Source organism: Rhodnius prolixus, unplaced genomic scaffold (assembly GCF_049639745.1).
Source record: "Rhodnius prolixus isolate KJV_2025 unplaced genomic scaffold, Rpr scaffold_6, whole genome shotgun sequence".
Taxonomy (NCBI): domain Eukaryota; kingdom Metazoa; phylum Arthropoda; class Insecta; order Hemiptera; family Reduviidae; genus Rhodnius; species Rhodnius prolixus.
In genome coordinates, this window is record NW_027411634.1 from 26,031,930 (window position 1) to 26,045,967 (window position 14,038).

A 14,038-nucleotide genomic window follows, 5' to 3' on the forward strand; every position below is an offset into this window, starting at 1 on the left:
TGTATCTGACCCATCTCATTAGCATCAACAATCAGATAAGGAGTAAAATTAGGTTGCTGCGTTTGATAGCAACAGCTAGTTCATTCCCAGAATCACATACCAGGCCGGATTTTCCATATAGCCTAACTAGACTTCAGCATAGGGGCCTCAAGATCAATATTTTTAATAAATATCAATATTTATTATCCATGCCACATTTTTTATAAAGGTTAGTACCAATAACAACATGTTCCATTTAACCTATTGATATATATCGCAGTAGTAATGTATTTTATTATCTCTCATGTTATTTACAAACTTAAAAATGGGAGATGAAAGGGCCTCATAAGTGGAATAGCCTCTTTTCATTTAAATCCGGCCCTGTTCACAGTACTTCAATGTTAAACAATCTAACCCACGTTAATTTCTTAAAGAGTTTTTGTACCTCCTCTTACTATAGTTAGCAAAAGGAAATATGCAATCGACTAATTTTCGATATTGAGTAATCATTGGAAATATCCTATCCGTTTATACATCCCCAAAAAATGTGATTTCTCACCAGTTAGTCTTTTTATGTCTGCGGAATATATTCTCGGTATTACAAAGAAGAAAAAAACAACTATAAATCAATATACAAACTCAATATTTCTCTAAAAAAAGATATGTTGCTTATTGGATTGCAAAACTAACAAGAAAGTTGCCAGTTTTTGTGTGCATTACTCACATAAATCGCTTTAATAATTATTTTTTTAATGGCTCTGCTTGTTTGATCTGAAGTAAATTTTAGCTTAACGGTTTTTCTTTTTAAAAACGTTTCTAATTAATTTGATTTTGCGAATTAATAATAATATTTATTAATGCTGTTGAAGAATATATTTCTTCATAGCTACGAATATTATTACATACTAGCTGTACCCGTTCACACGTTGCTGTGTTTGAACAAAAAGGCAGTTTTGATACCTCAAACATAATTTATTAATGACCAAATGTATACAATACATCGAAATGAAAATTAACAATAAAATTACCCCTACTTCAGAGTACAGTATTGTCCTTGCAAAGGTATCATTTCTACATAATGTGAAAAATTCAGTTAATGTTGTTGGCGGTAGTGACATTGCTCTTGCACGTACATTTTCTGATGTAAAATACACACGCTGTCCATTTTCAATATGTACAGCTAAATGAACAACCGTTGAAAATCGTTCATGAATGGAAAATGATATACAGGTAATACGCCATACAGCCTCATTGCTACTTATGAAGCGTCCCAGTTGATATTGGGTGACTTCATCGTTAGATGCAGTTGTATTTTCCACTCTAAACATATTTGCAAATATATTTTATAGCTTTCACTGAATTGCAGTACCCAACATTTATGTGTGCGTTATACGTTTTTAGTAGTAATGGAGAATATGGTACTACCCAACGATTATCAACGTCAATAGTATTGTTGAGTACTTTTAGTTTAATGGATTTTCCACCATCTTCGGTATAATTTATTCTCGTATTAATAATTGCAAAAAACTGTTTTTCATGGTTTTCATGGTTACACTTTCAACAAATATTACTAATTAAATGTTATTTTGATATTTTTGGAATATTTGTTCGAGTGTACCTAGAACCCCAACTCTGAGTTTAAAAAAAATTTGCAAAAACCTTCCCGGGGATATACCTAATAATTTCCCAAATTTTCACGGCGATTGGATGTATGGTTTTTGAATCTATCGAGTACAAACAAACAAACAGACACACATTCATTTTTATATATATAGATTATTACAAAAGAAGAATATTATTACAAAAGAAGTTATTACAAAAGAAAAATAAGTTAAACTACAAAAGGAAAATTGAATTGATTACAAAATACATAATTCTATAAATAGAATTATTAAGTTTTAAGATGATAAGACACAGTTACGACTAATTAAAAAAACCGAAATAAATAATTAAATTTGGTTATTTCTTACCTATAATAATAATAAACAATATAATTTTTCAATGAATATTTTTAAAATTACCTAATAATTTAATATAAACAAAACTAAAAAAACACCTAAGAAAAAACAAAAATAAGAATTACTTTAAATTAATTAAAATAATAAAAAAATAAAAAGAATATATTCCTTTTTTCTCTTTATTATCTTTTATTTTTATTCATTTATTGATCCCCATTTATTATCCTATTTTATTTTTTATTTATTTTATTTATGAATACGAGACAACAAATAATTTAGTTAATAGTAACCTCTTAGATTAAGTGCTTGTATAGCATAATAAAATACACATTTATTATCTTCAGCCGAATTAATATCTGTCCACTGTAAAAACTGTAAAACAATGGTCAGAGCGATAATCAATATACCTACTTAGCCATTTTTGACGGATAAAATTAAATAATGAACAATTTAGGAAAAAGTGTTCTAGACCATCTGATTATTTCAATGAACATAACATGTATGTACATTCCCTACCGAGCCCAAATGTATATTTTTTGCCATTTATATTGGGAACTTTATGGAAGCTAAGCGTATTTGCGCTACAGTTTTTTAATTTTACAAAATTTATATTCAAATTAAGATATGACTGCAGCATTTCAGATAAGCTGAAATGTTTTAGAATTTTCCTGAACTTATCAGTACAAGTAAGCGCACAAAATTGGCAGATCTATAAAATATTGTCAAAAATCAAACCCTTTAATTAATTTATTAATTGCTTTAAAACTTACAAAGGATAATTTTTTGTACTTCCTTAAACGGTACTAAGCAAGAAATTTAAAGCGTTCTTTAATATGATTTTAGTTATTAAGTTAAGCGTAACTATCTGCATAACATCTAATAAATTTAAGCTTCAGAATTAAAAAGTTTAAGCAATATAAAACTAAGAAGATTAAAGAATATTTTACTGAGTAATAAACTGAGCAGTTTCTTAATTGTTTCAGTTTTCCTCTTGAGCAATGCGTGCTTTAGGGCTTTTCTAATCCCTTTCCGAAAATATTCATAACCACACCAAGCAATAAACCTCAAAGCATTTTCTTCCCTTTAATTTCAAGTGGGCTGGCACGCTAACCCCGGTAAATACACGCTAGCTTTAATATACCACACATCGTTGAACCACGTTATACTTTTTTTTTAGTGTATCAAATCGTTAGACCTATTCTGGCCGTATGGACTGAATAAATAACGGTGAAAAATTTGATTTAAAAAAATCTCCACTTTTTCGGTAGCAGATAAAATTGTAGAACCTTTTACAGTAACCTTACAGTTGTTTTGTTTTATCAAAGGGTCTGAACACTAAGATTTATTGTCGCCCAAACTCTGCCTTCTTTTGCTCTGCCTTTCCTAGGAACTTTACGTTCCTTTTATGTAGTGTTTTTTTTTAGGGTTGAGTTGGAAGGACAAAAGAGATAACATGGCACTTGATTTAGCTTTCTATCTTCTCTGGAGGAATCAAAGTGTACAAGCTTTTACTATCCCAGCTGTTGGTGAGTGCCACAAAACTTTCAAAGCGTGTAATGTGTCTGAGGGGGTCGAGAGAAGGTCTGCTATTCGAATGACGCAGATGTCTTCAGTTCTGCAGGATTACACACTAGACTGCCTAAAATGATTTTTTGTATCATGTTCTGCCAACAAATAATGCTTTTTTTAAATAACTTAGACTTCTTTTTAGTTTTAGTGAGGAAAAAATTGCGATTATGTCGAGTTTAAAGTTTGTGTACGTGTAACAAATTATCATAAAAACCAAAAACCGCAAGAAGCTGAAAAAAACTTTATATTTAGATTGGGCTCTTTCCTGCAGCTTAGCGATCGAATTACATAAAAATCGTAAGCACCACTTTAAATTTGAAAATTATTTTTCACGTTATTGAGATTATTTTTAAAAACGGCAGTAACGATTTTCTTTAGTCTAAGTAAACACATTCTACTTACAGCGATCCACAACTTGTAGTTGAATTATTTAGTCCAGGTCAATTCAAGAGTAAAACTGTGAATAGGCTTTGAAGGCGTGAAAAAAATAAAGCAAAAACTATTTTTAACTCTGTACCAAAAGAAAACAAAAAGTATTTTCAACTCTGTACCAAAAAATATAAATGCAAGAAGAATTAGAATCTTTTCGGATGCGACTTTATAATTTTTTGGTTTATATAGTTTTACAAAACTTGCTCCAATGATTTTAAACTGCTATTTTTTCTTTTAATTACCAGATTCAACAATACAAAATCCAATCTTTTCTTTCAACGGTAGCCATTACTACTATTTTATAATTGAGTAAACAATTTTAAATATTTGAAGTACAACTAAATTTTTTTTTTTAAGTCCTCATTGAATCGTGAGTAGTTTCAGTTGAAGTTGCCGAGAAAATGATATTATTTTTTAAATTTTATTGCTGTAAACATTGGTTAGATAAGTAAAAGTAAAAGGAAAACCCCAAAGAAATGAGGTCTTCTACTTAGTGAAACTTATTTGAAGCAGAACTCAAAAGACTTCCTCGATTCAAACGAATGCCAAACACAAAGAAATAGACCGATCTGGCTGAAACTTGGTGTGTGTTCTTCCAAGAGATGCTACTAACTAAACATAACCTCGATACGCGCCAGTAGTGCTATCTCTCGGACTTTGCACGGACTTTTCAAACGACCCTCTTATATGAATGATTAGCCAGAATTAAGGGAAATGGCTAAGATAAGGGGCCATCTGTGGCCTTGGTCCCTTGGCTTAGGGCACCCTTCATAAATATTAATGAAGGGAATGTTTACATTAGTTTGCTAATTAATGAGTAAATATTTTGAGCGCTTTAAGTGCAAGATAAAGTTGAGTATCAAAATAGGGAAGTATGATCCAGTTAGTAATTAGTTTTAAAATATTTATTTATTCAAGACAACAATTATTTAATTATAAGTTAGGTGATAGTGTAAAGTAACATTTAACTACAACTAAGTTTACTTATAACAAGCTTATCTAAATGTTTAATTTGATAAGATTGAAGCATCATTGCAGAAAAGCCCCTTTCGGGAATCTCTTATTCGCTCCTATGCATCACTTATTTTCTCTAACTTCTACAAATCGAAAGGAAGATATTACAAAAATATCAAACTTGGTCAATTCCTTATTTTTTCTTTTTTATTTCTTTTATTGGGGGCAATTGATGCCCAAAGTCATTTACTGTGCTGTCAATCACTGTATAGACTTCTCTCAATACAAAAACCTCTGCCTTAGTCTTATTTTCTGTTCTAAATCAATCAATATAAAAAATGAATTGCAAAATACTTGAGAATTTAGAGCTGGGAAATAAGAGAACTATTTCGGTCGCCCAAATATTCTAAAAATTTGTGGAAATCATCAATAAACAATCATGTTTTACATTTAATAGGATGAAAAAATAACGTGCCATTTCAGTCGAGTAAAATTTATTTTGCCGAGCTTTCGACCTAGGGACTAGGTCATCTTCAGGGCTAGTTTAGAAAGTAATACTTTTACATTTCAGGGTTGGTGTGTCTTCTGTCTTGTCTGTTCATGGACTGAGTGTGATCGGTCTATGGTCTATGGACACTCAGTCCATGAACAGACAAGACAGAAGACAAGATAGAAGTATTACTTTCTAAACTAGCCCTGAAGATGACCTAGTCCCTAGGTCGAAAGCTCGGCAAAACAAATTTTACTCGACTGAAATGGCATTTATTTTTTCATCCTATTGAAACTATAAATCAGTCACCAAAAACAATGAACAACTTTTACATTTAAGTTAATATTTTGTTTATTACAAGTTTAAATTCGTTTTAAATTAATTTTTAAACATAATAATAGAAATAATATAAAACAAATAGATTTCATTTAATTTAATAATAAAACTTCAATTATATCCTTCCTAAAATACTCCACTCATCATAAAGTACTTCGAAATTTGTTTAAGCAAGTGTTCCGCAAGAAAAATATCAAAAGAAACGTGTTCTACGATCCTAAAAATTTGGAAAACCACTTGGTTAGGACAAGGTGAATGGATTGCGATTGGTTTAAAAATAAATAAACTTGAAACGTGATAACAAATGTACAAACAAAAAGATGATGGTTTGGTTGACAGGACATTTATTGTGTCACAAATGTATTGTGAATAATGCGGTATAAGTCACCTAGCTGGGGCTACATCATTATTTATTAGCTGCTGATTAGCACATATCATGTTTCCGCCAACAGTAGACAACAAAATAAATGGAAACATCATCCATCATTTTACCAAAATGTATTCACTTGTTTGACAACTACAATTTAAAAAAAAAAAATGGAGATTTTTTCAAAAATAGACATTTTCTGTTTAATTTAATTATTCCTACAAGAATTATGTGGGAACAATCTTTGAGACGGTCTAGTTCAGGGGATGTAAAACTTTAAATTATCTATTCACAGTTATCTACCAACCCACTCAGAATTTATAGTTTACTTAAACGTTTAAATAATAGAAGAAACATCTGAAGTAACACTATACGACTTTCTTTCTGCTCAGTTTAAATAATAATTTAATATCTGTAAATTTAGCATTTTTACTAAAATAATAGTTGACTTTAACAGCTTAATTGTTTTTAATTAATTGTTTTTGGTGACTCATTCATTAATTCAAAGGAAGGAAGAATAATGCCAATTTCAGTCATGATTTCTTTTTTTGCCGAGCATTTTGGGAATTGGCCATCTTCGGACTATTTGATATTTTAAAATAATTATTCTAAAGTTAGTGTGACTTCTGTCCTGTCTGCTTTTGAAAACATTTCGTAATTAAACAGTTTTCTCTTCACCACGGCCTTATTGTTCTTTTTTATTGACTTTTTATTTATTTACTTATCTATTTAGTTTTATTTATATACACTCAGTGACAAAAAAAACCGGACACTTATATTTATAATAAAAAAAAGCCGCACATTTGTATTTATTCGTTTAATTCCAATTTTTTATCTATGTATTAATTATAACGCATGTAATAATTTACTGAATAAGTTAATTTTAATGCAATTAGATCAGAAATTCATAAGTTACAGAAAAATTATGTAAACACCGGAAAATCTTTATAGTGATAAATTGAAATTTAAGTAACAATTATTACCTTGTTGATTTCTAATACTGCGTATTACCTCCTCTGGCCCTTCGGATGGCTTCCAGTCTCCTAGGCATCGAATTTCATCTTGTGAAACAGCATCCCATAACTCACCAACAGCAGTTTGTAGCTGATAACATTTGTTGGGGGTGACGGAAGTTGCCTGAGGTGTCTCTTTAACATGTCCCATAAGTTTTCAATGGGATTCATCTCTGGAGAACGTGCTGGCCAATTCATTGTAGTAATTGAAACATCCTCCAAGTAATGGGTAACAATTCGAGCAACATGCGGTCGAGCATTATCCTGCATTAACATGAAGTTATCCCCAATAAATGGAGCAAATGGGACCTCAGCTTCCTGAAGAATCTCTTCAATGTACCGTCGAGCAGTCAAAGATCCATTCTGTCTAGTAATTAGTTCGGTACGGGCTTGGGTGTTGATTCCACCTCATACCATAATTGGCTGCCTTTGAAAAGGTTGGGATTCTCGCATGGTACATGAAGCATAGCGCTCACCAGGTCTTCTCCATACACGGTCCCGGTCATCTGATTGCCACAAAGCAAACCGGCACTCATCTGTGAAGAGAACAGCCCCCCATTGCTCAAGTGTCCAATGGAGATACTGATTTACAAAAAGTCTCCTTTCTACTCGATACCTCTCCAGTAGAAGAGGACCTGATGCGAGACGTCTAGAGACTAAGTTATTCTTTTAAAGCCTTCTAATGACTGTCCGAGAGCTCACCCTGACATTACGGACCGTTTGTAGTTCGCTACGTATCTCGGGAGCGGTCACATGACGATTTCGCAGTACTGTAAGAGTAATAAAACGATCTTCTCTAGGCGACGTACATCGCTGTCGACCGCTACCTTCTCTTCGATCGAGACTTCCGGTGGACCTAAGTCGTTGAAGGCCATCTTGGATGGAAGAGCGCGGCTCACCTATGACTTGAGCGATGTACCGTACGCTACGCCCTTCGTTGGCCAAAGCATCTGCCCGGGCAAGGTCTTCACGACTTAAAACCATCCTTTTAGGGGAAAAAGTCAATTTAATTAAATTTTTGCAAAAATTTATGTTTAATCAAAGAATATAATTTGAAAAAATTAAAAAACTCACTTGATAAGCTGGCTCAAGGAAAAAATAAAAAATCTGTTAACCCGTTTTAAACACTTTAAAAGAATAAGTATCACTGATAAATGGTAAACAACTAGTCTGCAATGACTAGTTTGAGCTCAAAGATCATTGCTAACATTTCTACCTAATTATTAAAGAAGATAAACAAATAACTACAAGTGTCCGGTTTTTTTTGTCACTGAGTGTATATTACGTTTAAGCAATTAAATTTCTGTAGCAATTCTGTCTACGTAGGAACCTTCAGTAACCTTTCGCCATCAGGTCGATTTAGATTTAGATTTTAAACGGCGGGACGGGACCCATGCCCCACGGCACCGCAGCCACCAAGAGGCTTATTGTGCCTTCCCTTAATAGTAGGTGAAACCTCCTCTTCTAAAAAGGTCAAGAGCTTTCCCTATCAGTTCCTTCTGCGCTATAATCTCCTCTGGTCTCAAGGTACCAAAGATATTGTAGCGCAGTCTCTGGTTTGCAAAGCAATCGAATAACAGGTGATAGGCCGTTTCTTCCTCTTCCTGGCACAGTCTGCACAACGGTTCCGAGCTAATAAGCCCTACCTTGTGCAGGTGCTTCCTGAACCTTCCGTGCCCTGTGAATAGGCCTGTAACCAGAGTAATCTGATTCCTGCCCAAACTTTGGTTCTTTGTGTGCACAACAAGGGCATAACCCTCTTGTTGTGTTTTACCCCAGGAAGCATCACCCAGTACCTTTCATGTTCTCTCCAGATCCAATCTCTGAGAGCCTCACGAACTGCACCCCTAGTGATCCCCAGGACTGGTTCCGGGCCAATGAAGGGAGTACTAGCTCCATTCCTGGCCAACCGGTCAGTTATTTCATTCCCCTTAATCCCCACATGGCCCGGCACCCACTCCAGTCGGACTTTATTGTGCCGAGCCAGTTGATCTAGGGCCCATTCCAGATTACATTCCCAGACCAGGGAAGAGAGGTAGTTCTGATGGAAGAGAGGGCCTTCAGTGCCGCTTGGCTGTCCGAAAAAATGGAAATCTCCCTATTTCTAAGATTTATTCGCAGATTTTCCCCAGCACAAGTTTTAATGGCAAAGACCTCGGCCTGAAGGACGGTGGCATATCTCCCAAGAGCTCTCTCAATAAGTACCTCAGGTTTAGCCCCATACACTCCAGCTCCGGTTCCGCAGGCCATCTTGGAGCCATCCGTAAACCACATGGCTCCCTTCTGACACTGTTCTGTCCAGTTTACCCTCCATTCAGTCCTCGGTCTGAGGATCACCTGTAACGGAGTCTCGAAACTGTATCTAGGACAGACACTGTCCTCAACCATGTCTATGACCGGCAAGGGGTCAATCTTCTCTGAAATATTCATATGTCCAATAGAGGATGCTAATGCGCCTCCATTGTCCATTTCTCGCTAGTCTGTATTCGCCATCAGTTACACCTACAACACTTTTCTTTATGTAACATATATGTATCTTTACAATTATTTCAATCGTGCTATAATTTTATTAGTAAACAGTTCAATTGAACTAATCACGAGTTTTGGCCGAAATGTAGAACAAATTAAGTTTTCTGTTTAATGAAAATTGTGATAATGACATCCAATGAATTAATTACAAAATATATTGTAATATAATGTAATCAATTCATCCCTTTTTAATTAAGGGATTATTTTTCAATTAAAAAGAAAAAAAAATGGTGCAATATGTCAACAAAAAAATTAGAGGTTAAAAAAAAGGGGTTAACTTCTTATCACAAAAAAACCAACGCCTTCGCATTTTTCTGTATTTTAATTCATGTCATACTCCCATTGTTAGAAAACTTATTGAAGATTTTTGCAAGAAATTCGGCGGAAAAGAAGCAAAGTTACAGCCTCAGCTGCTAAAGATTCATCACGTATTCTATCCGGATTTCCAGTAGAGAGGTAAAACTCTTGAAACAATTAGAACATCTGCTCCAGTTACCAGGAAGAGTCTCTACAAGTTTTTTGATTGGTAAGAGGATGAAAGTTGTGATGAAAGATCGAGGTTAGAATAAGAGAAAGATTAATTGTGATAAAGTAGGCAAGTAATACTCTGTCAATGGCAGATGTTAGCTAAAAGTTTTGTTTTTCCTATAAAATTACTAGCAAGAGATTGCATTCGCCCTCTATTATGCATTAGATGATAACGTTGAATTGGTAAAATAATTAATTTTAAATTCATTTCATTTATCTGATCTAGTAGAAGCAATAAGAACTTTTGCAATTAAGCGACCAATCTAACCATCTTACACACAATAACCGATCAAGTTTTAGGTAATTTAGAGTTTTATTAATAATTTAAGAGAGGTTATTTGTTTAAAAGTGTAGTTTAATTTTTTATTTTGTTGGTTATTTGATGGAATCCGTTGGATTTTAAGTATTCCTTGTTCATATCCCTATTTATTTACTTTGAAATAATGTTTAAAGCAGCCTACAATTCACCTTACGATTTGGTGGAATTTTGAGTGAATTTCGATTTTGAGTGGAAGCGAATGGAGGCTAAGTATTTTAAATTTCTTTTTCTTTATTCCTCAAATGAAGTATTATAATCGTGCAGATTGTGGATTCTGATATTTCATCGGAAATATCTGTCCCTTGAAAGTGAAAAAATGATTTGGAAATGATAAAAAACAAAAGAAAAATCAGTATCTATCCATACTTTTCTCTTCAATAATTCTCTCTATATCTTGCGCGAATCTCAAAGTTCAGAATTCTATTTCATAATATGAAAATCTTGATGGTAACATTCAGATTCTACACAAAATCTCAAGGAACCGGCAATAGACTGCCATATTTTCTACATCTTTTCTGATTCGACCGCCACAACCATTCTAACTAGAAGTAAATACACCAAAACAGCCTCATACACATTTAAAAATGTTAGAGAAAAGAGCCAAACAGTGAAGGATCTAAATGAATCCATAAAAAAATGCTATCATGCCATATCCGTCACTTGGCTTCTTTAATAGCAACAATCCTCTTCCTGCAACAGGCGATCCAAATTACATGTGGAAATCAATAAACCTAATATACAGCAATCAAACCTGTGTGTACATGTTGACTACAACTAAACTTACAGCTGAACTTGCGAACTAATCGGGTTATTACAATCCGAGTTATTTCTACAGATTGCTGACGCTCGTTTTTTTTAAAGTATCAAACCTTACTCTTCACAACGATTATAACATCCCTTACGTTCAAAGTTTTCAAAGACCTCGCAGCTCTCTCTTATTTATTTATTTATTTACAAGACGGGCAATCACCCAGTTACAAAGAAATATAATTTAAAATAACTCAATATATAATAATTATAGAATATACATACATCATACATTTATACATATATAATCTCCTTAACAAAAACTTACAGTTTAAAAAGTTAAGTATAAGGGTTGATTGAACGCCAAAAGGTACACAAATCATCTAGTACCCAACATTTCATTAATTCTTCATTAATATTTAAGTAATTTTACTACATTAATATTCATTAATATTTTTTAGAATTTATTAGATGTCACAGACCCTTATGCTGGCCATTTTCGTCTACAAAATATATGTTCAAGTAGCACTGTAGATTGACTTTAATATCTATTAATCTATAATAATCAACTATTAATTACAGGTTAAAAAGAAAAACGTTATAAAAAATATAAAAAAATTATGAGGCTAACAAATTCAAAACCTTTTTTAAAAAATGCTTACACCAACATACATCAATGACTTTGTTTATTTTATTTAATTATTTTTATTTTTAAATAAAAATCGTCGGTTTAAGTTCATTCTTCGATTAAAGTAATTGTTATTTTATGTAGTATTTAAACGTTTATAATTATAGGTAATAATTATCTGGCTTTATCGCAAATAATATAGTTTTCTTCAATTACACTCTCAATCTAGGTATTCATCCCACAATGTTGTATATATGTAATATAAAATAAATAAGATGCATATTTTTAGGACAGCTAATTATTCCAGTATTTTACTATAAGTAAAATTAGGGGGCTAAATTAAATTACAATTGAGAAATCAATAATTGTTGAATAATCTACTTGTTATAACTGTGTGTTATTTGTGCTCACGAATATTTCGGTAAGACGAATTCAAGACAGTAGCCTACTCTAACTTTGTCTTTTTCTACTTTAACATGCATGTACATATATGTGATTTATCATAATTATAACAAAAAAATAATATAAATGAAGTGGCCAGCATAAGGGTCTGTGACATCTAATAAATTCTAAAAAATATTAATGAATATTAATGTAGTAAAATTACTTAAATATTAATGAAGAATTAATGAAATGTTGGGTACTAGATGATTTGTGTACCTTTTGGCGTTCAATCAACCCTTATACTTAACTTTTTAAACTGTAAGTTTTTGTTAAGGAGATTTTTGTACCTTTTGGATAAATTTTCCTTTTTGTCTGTTTTGCAAAGTTACATATCTGCTTTACAGATTTTTTTAAAATTTGGAATAAGCAATTCTATTATTATAACCTGATAAGGTGTTAAGTCGGAACCGTAACTACCACTGGAGTGGTCTTTTTAAATAATGATTATAGTTGCGGTCCCACAAACCATCCTCAATAACAATTTTTTTTTTTTAAAAAAAAAAAGCGTTTTGAATAACATAGGAAGGTATTTGTACGTAAATAGCAAAATTAAACTGCGATTTCAGTACTTCCTTTTAAGAGGAGTAAGAAAAATAAACTGCAATTACAGTACACCTCCCTAAAAGGCAAAGAGGCAAAGGTTTTGAATCGAACGACAATTCATTGGTGTAATTCGGTTTACTCATTGATAATTTTAACGATTGCAGTACTTCCTCTTAGTAGGTGTAAGAGCATGATGGCACTTCGCAGCCACGTAGAGGAGCTTTAACCACTTATTCGAGCTGAATTTTATCAAAATCGGACTAAGCGTTATAGAAATATTGGTAATAATAGTTTTAGAAAGGGCCTTACTTGGATGGGGCAAACTCCCCTCCTAATGAGGCATAGCGACGAGACTTTTAAAGTGCAAATCTGTACAAAATTTCGATTCGAATGACACTTCATTCATGAAAATCGGTTCACGTGTCGATAATTTGAAACGATCGCTATACTTTCCCTTAACAAGTGTAAGAGCTGATCGCCGCTTTAATGTTACGTACGGAAGCCCTAACTCTATCATCCTACCAAATTTTATCAAAATCAGGCCAAGATTTACAGAGTAATTAGTAATAATAATTTTTAAGGGGCCTTACATAAAGGGGGCTAACTCCTCTCCCATTCGATATACAGCGTCGAGACCCCCAAAAGGCACATCTACATAAAATTCCGAATTGAATGACACCTCATTCATGAAAATCGGTTCGCGCATTTAGGCGCTACGTTGTTTACAAAAAAGGTAACAACAAGAAGAACAACAACAAGAACAAGACCAATTTTTGAAAATGCCGTTTTTGCTCATTTTCAGTAACTTTTTTCTCGTAATATATTAAATCTGGGTTTTGACAATAAAATTACAGTTATAAAGGAGGACTTGCCCTATAATTTAAAGAAAATTTGGGAATTTTATCTTTTATAGAAAAAGAGAAAAAAATTGTCAAAGTTGGGTGTTTTTCAACGTTACACTTTTTCGTGCAGTTTTTGACGATCAACCCTTATACAACTGTCCTACCGGACAGTTTTAATATATCGTAGAATAGAAATAAAGATAAAATAGAAATAATATATACACATAATTTACTTAATAGATAAACAAAATACTTCAAAATATGTACTATAAAATATACTTTAAAAATAGAAACTTTACTCAATTAATAAATCTTTATATCACAAATAACCGGTAAGTTTTCCCTAGTACCAATCACCGC

The 14,038-nt window shown here is 32.7% G+C and overlaps 2 protein-coding genes across 3 annotated transcripts in view; one reads left to right on the top strand and one right to left on the bottom strand.

The window, feature by feature from the left end:
* The window catches only part of Oct-TyrR (Octopamine-Tyramine receptor), a 464,127-nt gene that overhangs the window by 72,063 nt on the left and 378,026 nt on the right, over window positions 1–14,038 (top strand). The window lies entirely within an intron of this gene.
* On the bottom strand, window positions 7,473–8,082 carry LOC141460452 (uncharacterized). Its single transcript, XM_074140448.1, has 2 exons — window positions 7,801–8,082; window positions 7,473–7,634 (listed from the first exon to the last, which is right to left on the bottom strand). Exons 1-2 carry the CDS (start codon window positions 8,080–8,082, stop codon window positions 7,473–7,475), a joined length of 444 nt encoding a protein of 147 aa, XP_073996549.1.

Coding starts and splice junctions, on each gene's coding strand:
- LOC141460452 (XM_074140448.1), bottom strand. CDS start 8,082: ATGGTTTTAAGTCGTGAAGACCTTGCCCGGGCAGATGCTTTGGCCAAC. Junction 7,635..7,800: donor AAACGGTCCGTAATGTCAGG/GTGAGCTCTCGG, acceptor TTCTCTTCACAG/ATGAGTGCCGGTTTGCTTTG.